The 14,190-nt window shown below is 41.0% G+C and overlaps 1 protein-coding gene across 3 annotated transcripts in view; it reads left to right on the top strand.

Annotated features, from left to right (window-relative positions):
• HERC2 (HECT and RLD domain containing E3 ubiquitin protein ligase 2) overlaps positions 1–14,190 on the top strand; it is a 128,437-nt gene that overhangs the window by 31,051 nt on the left and 83,196 nt on the right. For all 3 annotated transcript variants that reach the window (XM_060769817.2, XM_060769818.2, XM_060769819.2), the window contains exons 11-16: positions 1,778–1,966; positions 2,481–2,632; positions 5,519–5,676; positions 5,771–5,884; positions 6,761–7,012; positions 9,030–9,223. In XM_060769817.2, the coding sequence (XP_060625800.2) occupies positions 1,778–1,966; positions 2,481–2,632; positions 5,519–5,676; positions 5,771–5,884; positions 6,761–7,012; positions 9,030–9,223 (1,059 nt within the window). The remainder of the gene's footprint in view (positions 1–1,777; positions 1,967–2,480; positions 2,633–5,518; positions 5,677–5,770; positions 5,885–6,760; positions 7,013–9,029; positions 9,224–14,190) is intronic.

Below are 14,190 nucleotides of genomic sequence, written 5' to 3' on the forward strand. Positions count from 1 at the left end.
AAAGGTACCAGATCCTTTCTGATTTTGAAAATGAAACAGGATGAGCGGAAGATGACCAATCATTATCATGTATTGCAGGCTACATTTCAGGAGAAGCAATTTGCAAACTACCATGTCTGAGAAGACTGTATGACATTTCAGGCATCTTCATAAGTTGACAGGTGTAGTGAATTCCCTACCTGTTAGACTAGGAAAAGCCTAGAAAAGTAGCCCTAACAAGTTTGGCAGCCATTTTGGAAAGGGTGCTGGGGGAATCCATTTTAGTTACTCATTTCCTGAAGGGGGTGTGTTTAGAAAGAACAGCTTTGGAGGGAAATAAGGGAAGTTAGTGATTGGTTGAGAGAGAGAGAGAGCGGAGCTTAACTTGGCAAAAGAAAAAAAATGACTTTAAGGGAAGGTTTTGAAACCCTGTCAGGCATATTGAATCTGGGTGTCAAAAGAGAATGACTGTGGGTGTCAAAGAAGAAGGAACTGGGAGTTAGGAGTGGTGAAAGGTTAGTGAGAGGGGCCTGAAAATTGGTCAGTTGGCTAGCAGAGATAGCTAGTGAATAGATTTCTACAGCTATTAGGGAGATAGCTGGTGGAGGAGTGAAGAGATAGATCCAGGATAGGACTATCTGTGGTGGAGTTTAGAATTACTTTCAGAGAAGACATCCTTTCAGTAAATTCTGTGGAGGAAGAGAGAAGTGTTCATGTGTAACTAAGTCTGAACTGCTTAAAGTAACCACGCACTTTTAAGTCAGTATTCTGAAACAGCTAAGAATTATGCATGATTTGTTCAAGTTCTCTTAAATAAACATCATTGATTAGTTATTCACAACATCTGCCTCATGTGTGCCTCTGTGGGTGAAGTTTAAAAGAACAGTTTTCTGCAGCAAACAAGAGACTAATGATGGCAGCGATTTTAAAGAACAATCTTTTAATATTACCTCAGATCACAAGCCTGAGTGCTAATCCAACTCACTCTTGCTTAAGATACCACAAGTAAGCCAAGGGCTTGCCAGTGCTTTTAAGTTTGGTGGTGGCCAGAGTGCTTTCATAAGGCTTTTTGGCTAGGAAAAAGTTCCAGCTTATTGCAACTTTTTGTTTTGGCTTTTAATTAAGAGAAGCCACATTCATTTCTAAGTAGTGTTTTGCCTTTTGGAATTTTGTTCCCAAATAAAGCCTCAACGGGGGTGCCCTCAATGACTTGAGGGGCACCCACAGACATGCAACCAAACTGTTGAACATGTTCACCAGTTTTCAGCAGAGAATTTATTATTCATTTATTTAGACCATTTATATTCAGCCCTTCTCATGCTGAAGGGGACTCAGGACAGAGCACAACATATAAACGGCAGACATTCAATGCCAGGACATAAATGGACTATACACATACACAAACATTAAAATCAGTTATCTCAACATTAAAATCCACTGTTTAAAACTGACTCAGTCATCCACATTGAATCCAGTTGACATGGTAAGGTTTCCTATTGCTGCCATAGTGAACTGTCCCAAAGGCTTGGTCCCACAGCATGTTTAAAACAAATATTGACACAAGAGATAAATTCTGAGCTTTCTGTCATGTTGTAACTGCACATAACGCTTGGAAATCGTTGCTTCATTTCTCTTACTCTCTTCTAGATATCTGTAGAACTTTCTACTATAGGTTTTGTGTGTATAAATCTGGTGCAAGATGAAACATTTATTGTGCTAACATAATTGTCAGTGATTCTAATGCATTCTAAATGAAGATATTAGATGTTACTTTTTGAAAGAAATAATTTTCTTTCAGGGCTCTTTACAAGAAGTCATAGCATGGGGCTTAATTGGATGGAAATATTATGCCAATGTGAGTGGTCCAATTCAGTGTGAAGGACTTGCCAATCTTGGAGTTACGCAGATTGCTTGTGCAGAGAAGCGCTTTTTAATTTTATCTAGAAATGGACGTGTTTACACACAAGCATATAATAGTGATACACTGGTAGGTGGCTTCTACTCACTTCCCAATATATTTTAATGATATCTCATTGATGTTTGATGTCTTGTTAAACCAATGTTTTTGTTACAGAGCTATGATTGCAGTAGGAAACCCATATATATAATTTTTTTAGTGTGGCCTGCTTACTATTTCTATCTTTACAATTTGTTTAAGAAAACATTGTTATAAAGTTCTTATTGTCCAATGAAGGTGTTAGGATTTTTTATTAGAAAGACCAATCTAGATGAAACATGAGAGAGGTGATTACAAATCTATTTTTTAACTCTTAAAATCATATATTTAGAATTAATATTGATTTGGGGATTGCAGAGATTATACTTTAGTTGTGAAGAGGAAGAAGACAAAATAAACCATTCCGTCATGCCACCTGGAATGATTTTAAATCTTTACAAAATCAGTGAAGATGAACATGACTTTCCTACATTGTGTGTCATTTTGATTGTATTTCCATCTTTCGGCAAGACTAATATTGTAATTGTTTGTGTGTTCAATACAGGGACCACAACTAGTGCAGAGTCTTGCTTCAAGGAACATTGTTAAGATTGCAGCGCATTCTGATGGCCATCATTATCTTGCTCTGGCAGCAACTGGCGAGGTTTTCTCTTGGGGTTGTGGAGATGGTGGGCGACTGGGCCACGGAGATACTGTGTATGTATCTTAGAATCTGGTTCTTCTAAGACTAGCAGTTAAATGTGTTTCCTCCTCACTATATCATGTAATGGGTGTTTAGTAAGGGCCAATTGCTGTGTAGCAACCACTGGAAATCCATTTTAAAATCTCAAATTATTATTTGTTTCCACAGTGTCACTTGCATAGTGAAATTAAATCAAATAGAATGGTGTGTTTTGAATCTACTATGAATTTTTAAAACTTGCATTTTGCTTACTATTTTTGTGACCCAGTTTTCTTTTATATTTTATGTTCAACATTCAAAATTGGCAGTTGTGTAGATGCCCTGTAATTTTGATGACTATTGATCTTTAAGATATAGAAGCACTAGTCTTAAAGAGAGCTAACGCCAGTCTTGAAACTAGCATAATATTTGATTCCTGATGGATCACTATCCTAATATTTGGAAGCTTGGGCATTTAAATGAGGCATAAAAAATGAAAAAAAAATGTCACCCATTCATCCTATTATGATGTTTTGCTACACTATGATAGCTGTATCCTGAGTAAACAAAACATTTTAAGCACTAAAATACTTGGTAAATAGTTCAGTGTGTTTCAAAAATGATGGACCCAGTTAGAAATCACTTTATCTCTGCAACCATGAACTGCCCAAGAATGAAGCTCTTATCACCTGAAAAGGTGGTGCGTAGAGTTTCAAATGATTACTGCTAGATGTCTCTCCTAGTGCACAAAGAGCACCTAGCCTCAGTCATGCGCAAGATGGGGACCCCACAATATAAGGCCTAATGAGATATTCTTTGTTATTTTTTAGAGTTGTTTCTGACTCTCAAAATGGTTAGTAACACTTGATAACTCATAAAACCATCTGTAACTTTTTGTGTAATTTTAACATGTTGTCTTTGTGAAATATACCTCTTTGAAATTGGGTCCATCATTTTGAAACGCCCTGGTAAATAGAACTTTTTTGCTGGTTTGGAGGAGCATAGGACAAGAAAAAGGTATCAGCTAGTCTATTGGTGGAATGGGCCTTAAGAAGCATTGCTAACAACAAGGCAGCAGGAGATGACGGGATCCCAGCTGAACTGTTTAAAATCTTAAAAGATGATGCTGTCAAGGTGATGCATGCCATATGCCAGCAAATATGGAAAACACAAGAATGGCCATCAGACTGGAAAAAATCAACTTATATCCTCATACCAAAAAAGGGAAATGCAAAAGACTGCTCCAACTTCCGTACGGTGGCCCTTATTTCTCATGCCAGTAAGGTAATGCTCAAGATCCTGCAAGGAAGACTCCAGCAATACATGGAGCGAGAGTTGCCAGATGTTCAAGCTGGGTTTAGAAAAGGCAGAGGAACGAGAGACCAGATTGCCAATATCCACTGGATAATGGAGAAAGGCAGGGAGTTTCAGAAAAACATCTATTTCTGCTTCATTGACTATTCTAAAGCCTTTGACTGTGTGGATCATAATAAATTGTGGCAAGTTCTTGGTGGGATGGGCATCCCAAGCCACCTTGTCTCTCTCCTGAGGAATTTGTACAAGGACCAAGTAGCAACAGTAAGAACTGACCACGGAACAACAGACTGGTTCAAGATTGGGAAAGGCGTACGGCAAGGCTGCATACTCTCACCCAACCTTTTTAACTTGTATGCAGAACACATCATGCGATGTGCGGGGCTGGATGAATGCAAAGCTGGGGTGAAAATTACTGGAAGAAACATTAACAACCTCAGATATGCAGATGACACCACTCTGATGGCTGAAAGCGAGGAGGAGCTGAGGAGCCTTCTAATCAAGGTGAAAGAAGAAAGCGCAAAAGCTGGGTTGCAGCTAAACATAAAAAAACCCCCAAGATTATGGCAACAAGAATTATTGACAACTGGGAAATAGAGGGAGAAAATGTGGAGGCCGTGACAGACTTTGTATTTCTAGGCGCAAAGATTACTGCAGATGCAGACTGTGGCCAGGAAATCAGAAGACGCTTACTTCTTGGGAGGAGAGCAATGTCCAGTCTCGATAAAATAGTAAAGAGTAGAGACATCAGACTGGCAACAAAGATCCGCCTAGTCAAAGCCATGGTATTCCCTGTAGTAACCTACGGATGTGAGAGCTGGACCTTAGGGAAGGCTGAGCGAAGGAAGATCGATGCTTTTGAGCTGTGGTGTTGGAGGAAAGTTCTGAGAGTGCCTTGGACTGCGAGAAGATCCAACCAGTCCATCCTCCAGGAAATAAAGCCTGGCTGCTTACTGGAGGGAAGGATACTAGAGACAAAGTTGAAGTACTTTGGCCACATCATGAGGAGACAGGAAAGCCTAGAGAAGACAATGATGCTGGGGAAAGTGGAAGGCAAAAGGAAGAGGGGCCGACCAAGGGCAAGATGGATGGATGGCATCCTTGAAGTGACTGGACTGACCTTGAAGGAGCTGGGGGTGGTGACGGCCGACAGGTAGCTCTGGCGTGGACTGGTCCATGAGGTCACGAAGAGTTGGAGACGACTGAACGAATGAACAACAGTCTATTGGTAGACTTCTTCAGGGTCTGGAAGCTTTAAAAAACACCATTGGCATTATGTACATGTTGTATACTTAATATATTCCTCCAATATCAGGCAATTTGGAGTCATGGTTTGCACATTGGACCATGATTCTGGAGAACAAGGTTAAAATCCCACTTGGCCATGAAATCTCACTTGGTGACTTTGGGTAATTGCACTCTGTCAGTATGGGAGGAGGGCAAAGAGAAACCTCCCCAGAACAAATCCTGCCTAGAGAACCGTGATAGGTTCATCTTAAGGATCACTATAAGTCAGAAATTACTTGAAGGCATACAGCAACATCACATCATTTATATGGCCAATTTATTATTCTCACTTTATACTATCTTGCTTCCTACCTCCATAGACCTTTAGAAGAACCGAAGATGATTTCTGCTTTGTCTGGGAAACAGGCTGGAAAACATGTTGTACATATTGCGTGTGGAAGTACATATAGTGCTGCAATCACAGCTGAAGGAGAATTGTATACTTGGGGTCGAGGGAATTATGGCAGACTGGGTCATGGTATGTTTACTTTAGCTCCCTTAGTTTTTATGTTATAAAATCACAGCATTTTAATTTGTCTGATTGAAAAAGGCATCTCATTTTTGTTTTGAAGGCTCCAGTGAAGATCAAACAATCCCAATGTTGGTTACTGGGCTGAAAGGACTGAAGGTCATTGATGTATCATGTGGGAGTGGTGATGCACAGACTCTTGCTGTTACTGAAAATGGTTAGTGACACAACCAATGCATTATGAAGTTGGGATATTCCAGTTGAGATAATTACGGATCTGTTCCTCTACATTTTCTAATTCCTATTGGATTTGTATACTAAGTTGAACAGTTGTTAATTTCATCTTTTAAAAATGTATTAAAATTTTTATAAGACACTTTTTTGGCCATAAGAACCAACATTCCCTGTGGTGCAGCATAAATAATATCAGTTGTTCTGTGGAGAGGCTGTATTGCCTCTGTAATGCAGGATTTCCTAAATTAGGGTTCTGCCACAAATAAGTGCCTGTCCTAGATAATCTTCTTTCGGTGAGAGCATGCAAGATGGCCTCGGTCAGAGATCATAAGAGATGGACAGATTCATCTAGGACAGGTGCTACACAACCTGTGGTCCTTCAGGTGTTTGGGACTTCGGCTCCAAGAATTCCTGGCCATTTGATAAGCTGGCTAAGGCTTCTGGATGTCAGAGTCCCAAACACTGGAGGGCCACAGATTGTGCAGGCCTGATCTAGGAAAAAACAGGATTCATAAAAGCATTTATTAATGTAAACGTGTTTAAGCATACTCTAACATGAGTGTGTTATATGTGTATATCATGGCAGTTGTGGCTACGATTTAGTTTAAGATTTTTTTTTACTTTGTCCAATTCAACATTTAAAGGAATAAGACTAATTCCTGGGTATTATATAATCAAATTTACTTTTGATCTTGAAAAATATTTGTCAATTCTTTTCCATTTCTAAATGGAAAACAAAAACATTTGCTTTGCCAAGTTTTAAAGAAATTCTTATGTTTCCTTTTCTGCCTTCAGTTTGTTTTGTACTTGAATGTTGCTGCTGCGTCTGTTACAATTATGAATGGGATCTCTTTTCCAGGTCAGGTGTGGTCTTGGGGCGATGGAGATTATGGGAAGCTAGGAAGAGGTGGCAGCGATGGTTGCAAAACTCCCAAGTTGATAGAAAAACTTCAGGACTTGGATATAGTCAAAGTATCCTGTGGCAGCCAATTCTCAGTTGCTCTAACGAAAGACGGGCAGGTCTACTCTTGGGGGAAAGGTGACAATCAGAGGCTTGGGCATGGAACAGAAGAACATGTCAGATATCCCAAACTCCTGGAAGGTTTACAAGGTATGTGTTGAGTCAACACAACACTTTGCAACTTCTAGGAAGTCAGTTAATGCTTTTTCCAGTCAAATCTATGAAATTATTAAAGGTAATCTTACAAAATGTGAATGCAGTAGATACATATTGCCATATTCTAAAGCAAGCTTAGTAGTCATGATTTAGAGGAGAGATGAAGTGTAACATAAAGAAGAAAAGATTAAACAACTCTAGTAATGGGTTGATATAAACATTGCAATTCCTGTGCATCAATATTAAAGTTAGGGCTTTAAGATGGCTTGGAATTAGGGATAAATAGAGAGACTGTCACGCTTTCTGACAACTCCAAATTCTTTACAGTAATATAAATGAGAAAAAAAGGATTGTGATGGATATGAAAGAATCTCACCAAATTGGGAGTTCCTAACCAAGAAAAAGAGACCTTGATTTTTTGATAGGTGGAATTGTTGAGTGAAAAATCTCATCTAACATTGGACAGTTGTGAAAATGGTGAATTCCATGCTAAGGCTTATTAGGAAATCAATCAGGAAAAAAAAACCTGCCAGTATCAAAACACGTTCAGGAAAATCCCTGTTGCAATCACTTTTAGAATATTATGGTTAGTTCTTCTATGCAAGATCTTTAATGCAAGATCATTAAAGGGATATTGTTGTGGATGTTCCAGTTAGCCCCTGTCCATGAATGTCCAGGTCAATTTACCAATAAGGTTGTACTCAGCACTTTACCCCTGACCCTGGCCTCACTGTCTGTTTTTTGCACATATCTATGCCCAGCCCCCCCCTCCCCCCCTCCCCCGGTCTGATCATGTCCTTATATTCCAGGTCACTGGTTGCTGAGTTGATTTGATATAGCTTTAACACTTTTTTTTATCCCTTGCTCTTTTTATTGTGTTATAATTGACTGTCATATGTTATTATGTTTTAAACTGTGTTTTTGTTTTTGTTGGCGAATTTTTTTGTACATTTTGGGCTTGGTCCCAATTGTAAGCCACCCCTAGTCCCTTCCGGGAGATGGTGGCAAGGTATAAGAATAAAGTTATTATTGTGCAGAAAGAGACCATCAAAGTGATTTGGGGGGGGGTAATTAAAATGTTTGAAATTTTTTATTTATTTAAATAAAAGTGGGTGCAGAACTGTATTACGATCGTGTAGATCAGGAGTGGGCCACTGCCAGGAGCTGAGGATGCATTCCTGAATTATTTTAATGATTTATTGGAAGTTTATAGCTCTAAATTCTCCTTTATGTCACCTTAACAGTGATTTCCTATTAAAAACAGACATCTCCTTGGCCTGAAATGGATCCTGGGGGACAGGGAACATAACAAAATTGAGGTGGGGTCCTTTGAAAAAAAAAGAGTGTTTTTTAAAGGAAGATTTAAAATTTGGGGTGTAGGGATGACACTGGAAAATGGTCAAATGGCTGTGGGGTACTGCATTTTCCCTATCTTTAGTGCTAAGGATGGCATAGAGAGAGTTTATTCTTCTTCTGTCATACTACTAGAAACTTGAGCCATCCAGTGAAGCTATAAAAGATTAAGGGATTAAGACGGACAAAACAGAATGCTTCGTTACACTGCACATAGTTAAACTAGATATTCACTATCAGAAGATATGGTGATTGCTAACGTCTTAGGTGGTGTTAAAAAGGGATTAGATCAATCCACAAAGGATAAAATTATTAGTGATGCTGGTTATGATAATTGCTGTATACTGTCTCCAGGATCAGAAGTTAGCAGTGTCTCTGTACCAATTACTTGAAAACAGAAGTGATACTGGGCTTATGTCCTTAAGCCTTTGCTTGTTCTCCCAGGGCTATTTTGTTTATAATTGTTGAAGATTTCTAAAAGGCAGAATTCGAAACACCTGTTAAAATGGGAACAAACTCAACTTTGCAAGATGCATTTCATATACATTACTTATTATGAAAACTTCTCTTATTATGAAACTGTTTTCAAGAGCAGAGTTAAAATTCTTCTCTTTTTGTATAGAGTGATAAATTGCCATTTTGTGTGTTTTCTCCCAAGGGGAAAAAGTGATAGATGTAGTAGCGGGATCTACCCACTGTTTAGCTCTCACAGAAGATAGTGAAGTGTACAGCTGGGGAAGCAATGATCAATGCCAGCATTTTGACACTCTGAGGATCACTAAACCTGACCCTACTCCTCTTCCTGGATTAGATTCTAAGCATATTGTTGGCGTTGCTTGTGGGCCGGCCCAGGTAGGTTTCTGCTATAACTTTATGGTTTCTGTATCTCTTCTATTTCTTTATTTTTTGCATTGTTTCAGAATGCAGGATTGGACCATTGTTTATATGACATAACCATGCTTCTTATATATTTTTAATATTATACATTTTTATCTTTGAAGTTTCTTTACATATTTAACTTCAGTGAGCTTTCTTTCTTTCTCCTGTGTCATATTTCCCCTCCTCTAAACACTGGATTTTTAAAATTCTAATTTTCCTCAGAATGCTTGTTAGCTTCTGTTGTAATTTTGGGAGGAACATTTAGTCAACATCATTGATGGCCAACAAAGATTTAACTACACAGAGCTTTGAATGCTATGACTTGTTCCTTCTGTATATTACATAGAAGAGAACCTGCAGTCCTGCTCTAGAGCAGTTCTGTGTTGGTTTAGTTCATATCTCTTTCTCTGCAGGTTATGTTTTTAATCTTTTTCTCTATACTATTTTTTCCTTTATGGCAGAATATATATAGGTATTGTTTTTCTTCACTGAATGAAGTTGAGAATAACCAGTTTAGGAATTACCCCATTGCAAAAATTTGGAGGAATGAGTTAGTGAGTTCAAGTACAGGCTGAGTCTGAAAAGTTCAATTGGATCTGTGGTTACATCTTGACTTTCCGTACTCTGGATCATTTTGAACCACTACCAGTCTGAGAACAGCCGGATGGAATGGCTCGAGAAATATGCTGCCTACTGGGGGCAAAAATACACCATATCACTCAGAGGCTCACCAGGCTCCTCAAGCCCCATCACCGTCCTCCCCTCATGTTGATTCATGTAGGAACCAATGATACTGCTAGGCATACTTTTCAAAAGATCACAAATGATTTTCGAGCTCTAGGAACAAAGCTAAAGCAATGTAATGTACAGGTGGTCTTTTCATCCCTCCTCCCAGTCATAAAACATGGTCCTACAAGGGCCAGAAAAATAGTACAGGTCAATAACTGGCTTAGAAAATGGTGTCAGGAGGAACGCTTTAGCTTCCTTGACCATGGCCTGCTTTTCCAGGAGGATGGCCTACTAGCAAGGGATGGGGTGCATCTCACACAAGTAGGAAAACTCCTTTTTGCTCACAGACTCGCAAACCTCATTAGGCGCACTTTAAACTAGGCCCACTGGGGGAGGGGGACAACAGCCTTGTGAACACTACTTTACCCACAATGTCAGGGAACCGCCAGAAGGCTAAACGGAGGGCTGCACAAACACAAAAAGGACCAAGTACCGAAAGCACAATAATCCCAATTAAACAGCTCAGGGGAAGATCTCAGGGGCTCACATGTCTTTACACTAATGCACAGAGTATGGGAAATAAACATGACGAACTCCAACTTTTAGCACAACACCACAAATATGATATCATAGGCATCACTGAAACCTGGTGGGATGACTCCTATCGCTGGAATGTAGACATCGAGGGCTATAACCTCTTTCACAGAAACCGAACAAAGGGGAGACGAGGCGGAGTAGCCTTATATGTCAAAAACTCTTATGCTGCAGAAGAAATGCATGACAGCAATCCGGGAAACCAGCTTGAAAGCATCTGGATAAGAATCAAGGGAACTGGGACTCAAAAAGATCTTGTTGTAGGAGTCTACTACAGACCTCCAAGCCAGGAGGAAGAACTTGATGAAGTCTTCTGCCAACAGTTGACCAAACAGGCACAGAGAAGAGATGTAGTAGTCATGGGCGATTTCAACTATCCCGATATTTGCTGGAAAACAAGCTCGGCCAAGAGTACAAAGTCCAACAAATTCCTCGCTTGCCTTGCAGACAATTTCATGGTCCAGAAGGTAGAAGAGGCAACAAGGGGATTGGCTACTCTTGATCTCATCCTAACAAATGCGGAGGACCTGATCGATGCGGTCGAAGTGGTAGGATCCTTAGGGGCAAGTGACCATGTGCTCCTGCAATTTGAGGTACAAAGGAAGGCCAAAACGAAGACAAGTCAAACCCGCATTTTGGACTTTAGGAGAGCTGATTTCCAAAAAATGAAGGAAACACTGAGCAGCATTCCATAAACACAGATACTAAAAGACAAGGGAGTTACGGATGGATGGGAGTTTTTCAAGAGTGAAATACTCAAGGCGCAGTTGCAAACTGTGCCAACAAAAAGAAAAAATAGGACAAGTGCAAAGAAGCCAGAATGGTTGTCCAAAGAACTTCTAACTGTGCTGAGACACAAAAGAGACATGCACAAGAACTGGAAAAAGGGAGAAATCACCAAAGAAGAATTCAAACAAATAGCCAACACCTGTAGGGAAAAGGTCCGCAAGGCTAAAGCACAAAACGAGCTCAGGCTTGCCAGGGACATTAAAAACAATAAAAAGGGATTCTTTTCTTATGTCAGTAGAAAAAGGAAAAACAAGGAGGCGATAGGGCCTCTTCGAGGAGAAGATGGGGCAATGCTGACAGGGGATAGGGAAAAGGCAGAACTACTAAATACCTTCTTTGCCTCGGTCTTATCACAAAAAGAAAGTCATCTTCAACCTCAGCAAGATGGAGTGGATGAGGGATTTGAGGACATCCAACTCCAAATTGGGAAACAAGTCATACAGGAATACCTGGCCGCTCTAAATGAGTTCAAGTCCCCAGGGCCAGATCAACTACACCCAAGAGTATTGAAGGAACTAGCGGAAGTCATTTCGGAACCATTGGCAACCATCTTTGAGAGTTCTTGGAGAACAGGAGAAGTTCCAGCAGATTGGAGGAGGGCCAATGTGGTCCCAATCTTCAAAAAGGGAAAAAAGGACGACTCAAACAACTACTGTCTGGTCAGCCTCATGTCGATACCGGGCAAGATTCTGGAAAAGATTGTTAAGGAAGTGGTGTGCAAACACTTAGAAACAAATGCGGTCATTTCTAATAGTCAACATGGATTTATCAAAAACAAGTCATGCCAGACTAATCTGATCTCTTTTTTCGATAGAGTTACAAGCTGGGTAGATGCGGGGAGTGCCGTGGATGTAGCGTACCTGGATTTCACTAAGGCCTTCGACAAGGTCCCCCATGACCTTCTGGCAAGGAAACTAGTCCAATGTGGGCTAGGCAAAACTACGGTGAGGTGGATCTGTAATTGGTTAAATGGACAAACCCAGAGGGTGCTCACCAATGCTTCCTCTTCATCCTGGAAAGAAGTGACGAGCGGAGTGCCTCAGGGTTCCGTCCTGGGCCCGGTCCTGTTCAACATCTTTATTAATGACTTAGATGAAGGGTTAGAAGGCAGGATCCTCAAGTTTGCAGACGACACCAAATTGGGAGGGATAGCCAATACTCCAGAGGACAGGAGCAGGATTCAAAATGATTTTGACAAATTAGAGAGATGGTCCAAAATTAACAAAATGAAGTTCAACAGTGACAAATGCAAGATACTCCACTTTGGCAGGAAAAACGAAATGCAAAGATACAGAATGGGGGACGCCTGGCTTGAGAGCAGTACGTGTGAAAAAGATCTTGGAGTCCTCGTGGACAACAAGTTAAACATGAGCCAACAATGTGATGTGGCGGCAAAAAAAGCCAATGGGATTTTGGCCTGCATCAATAGGAGCATAGTGTCTAGATCTAGGGAAGTAATGCTACCCCTCTATTCTGCTTTGGTTAGACCACACCTGGAATATTGTGTCCAATTCTGGGCACCACAATTCAAGAGAGATATTGACAAGCTGGAATGTGTTCAGAGGAGAGCGACTAAAATGATCAAGGGTCTGGATTTCAAGCCCTATGAGGAGCGGCTTAAGGAGCTGGGCATGTTTATCCTGAAGAAGAGAAGGCTGAGAGAGGATATGATAGCCATGTATAAATATGTGAGAGGAAGCCACAGGGAGGAGGGAGCAAGCTTGTTTTCTGCTTCCCTGGAGACTAGGACGCGGAACAATGGCTTCAAACTACAAGAGAGGAGATTCCATCTGAACATGAGGAAGAACTTCCTGACTGTGAGAGCCGTTCAGCAGTGGAACTCTCTGCCCCGGAGTGTGGTGGAGGTTCCTTCTTTGGAAGCTTTTAAACAGAGGCTGGATGGCCATCTGTCAGGGGTGATTTGAATGCAATATTCCTGCTTCTTGGCAGGGGGTTGGACTGGATGGCCCATGAGGTCTCTTCCAACTCTTTGATTCTATGATTCTATAAGATAGACTTGCCAAATACCCTAAGAATGCAAACATCAGCCATATATGGCTCAGAGGGCATTTTTAAAAATTAGGTAGCCTGTGGGCCTCAGGTTAATTTACACAATGCACGGTACATTCTGGAAGCAAAAATTGACAAGAAGCTGAAGTTCAGAGCAGTATCTTGTGAGAGGGAATCATTTAATCCTCATTCCTCCTCTGAAATTCTGCTTCCTAAAAAGTGTTGGGTTTTCTTAGATATTCGTCTAAAGTTATTAGAGTGTGTCCCTGTTAGTTCTGCTGGACCTCTCAGCGGCCTTCGATACTGTCGACCACGGTATCCTTCTGAGACGCCTCGCGGGAATGGGCCTTGGTGGCACTGTTCTGCAGTGGCTCAGGTCCTTCCTAGAGGATCGTACTCAGAAGGTGGTGCTGGGGGACAACTGCTCTACCTCACAACCATTGTCTTGTGGGGTTCCGCAGGGCTCTATATTGTCCCCCATGTTATTTAACATCTACATGAAGCCGTTGGGAGAGATCATCCGGAGTTTCGGGGTGCGGTGTTATCTGTACGCAGATGACGTCCAACTCTGTCACTCCTTTCCACCCACTACTAAGGAGGCTGTTCAGGTCCTGAACCGGTGTCTGGCCGCTGTATCGGACTGGATGAGGGCGAACAAATTGAAATTGAATCCAGATAAGACAGAGGCACTCCTGGTCAGTCGAAGGGCCGAACAGGGTATAGGGTTACAGCCTGTGTTAGACGGGGTTACACTCCCCCTAAAGATGCAGGTTCGCAGCTTGGGTGTGATCCTGGACTCTTCGCTAAGCTTAGAACCC

The sequence above is a fragment of the Anolis sagrei genome, chromosome 3 (genome assembly GCF_037176765.1).
Source record: "Anolis sagrei isolate rAnoSag1 chromosome 3, rAnoSag1.mat, whole genome shotgun sequence".
Classification (NCBI taxonomy): domain Eukaryota; kingdom Metazoa; phylum Chordata; class Lepidosauria; order Squamata; family Dactyloidae; genus Anolis; species Anolis sagrei.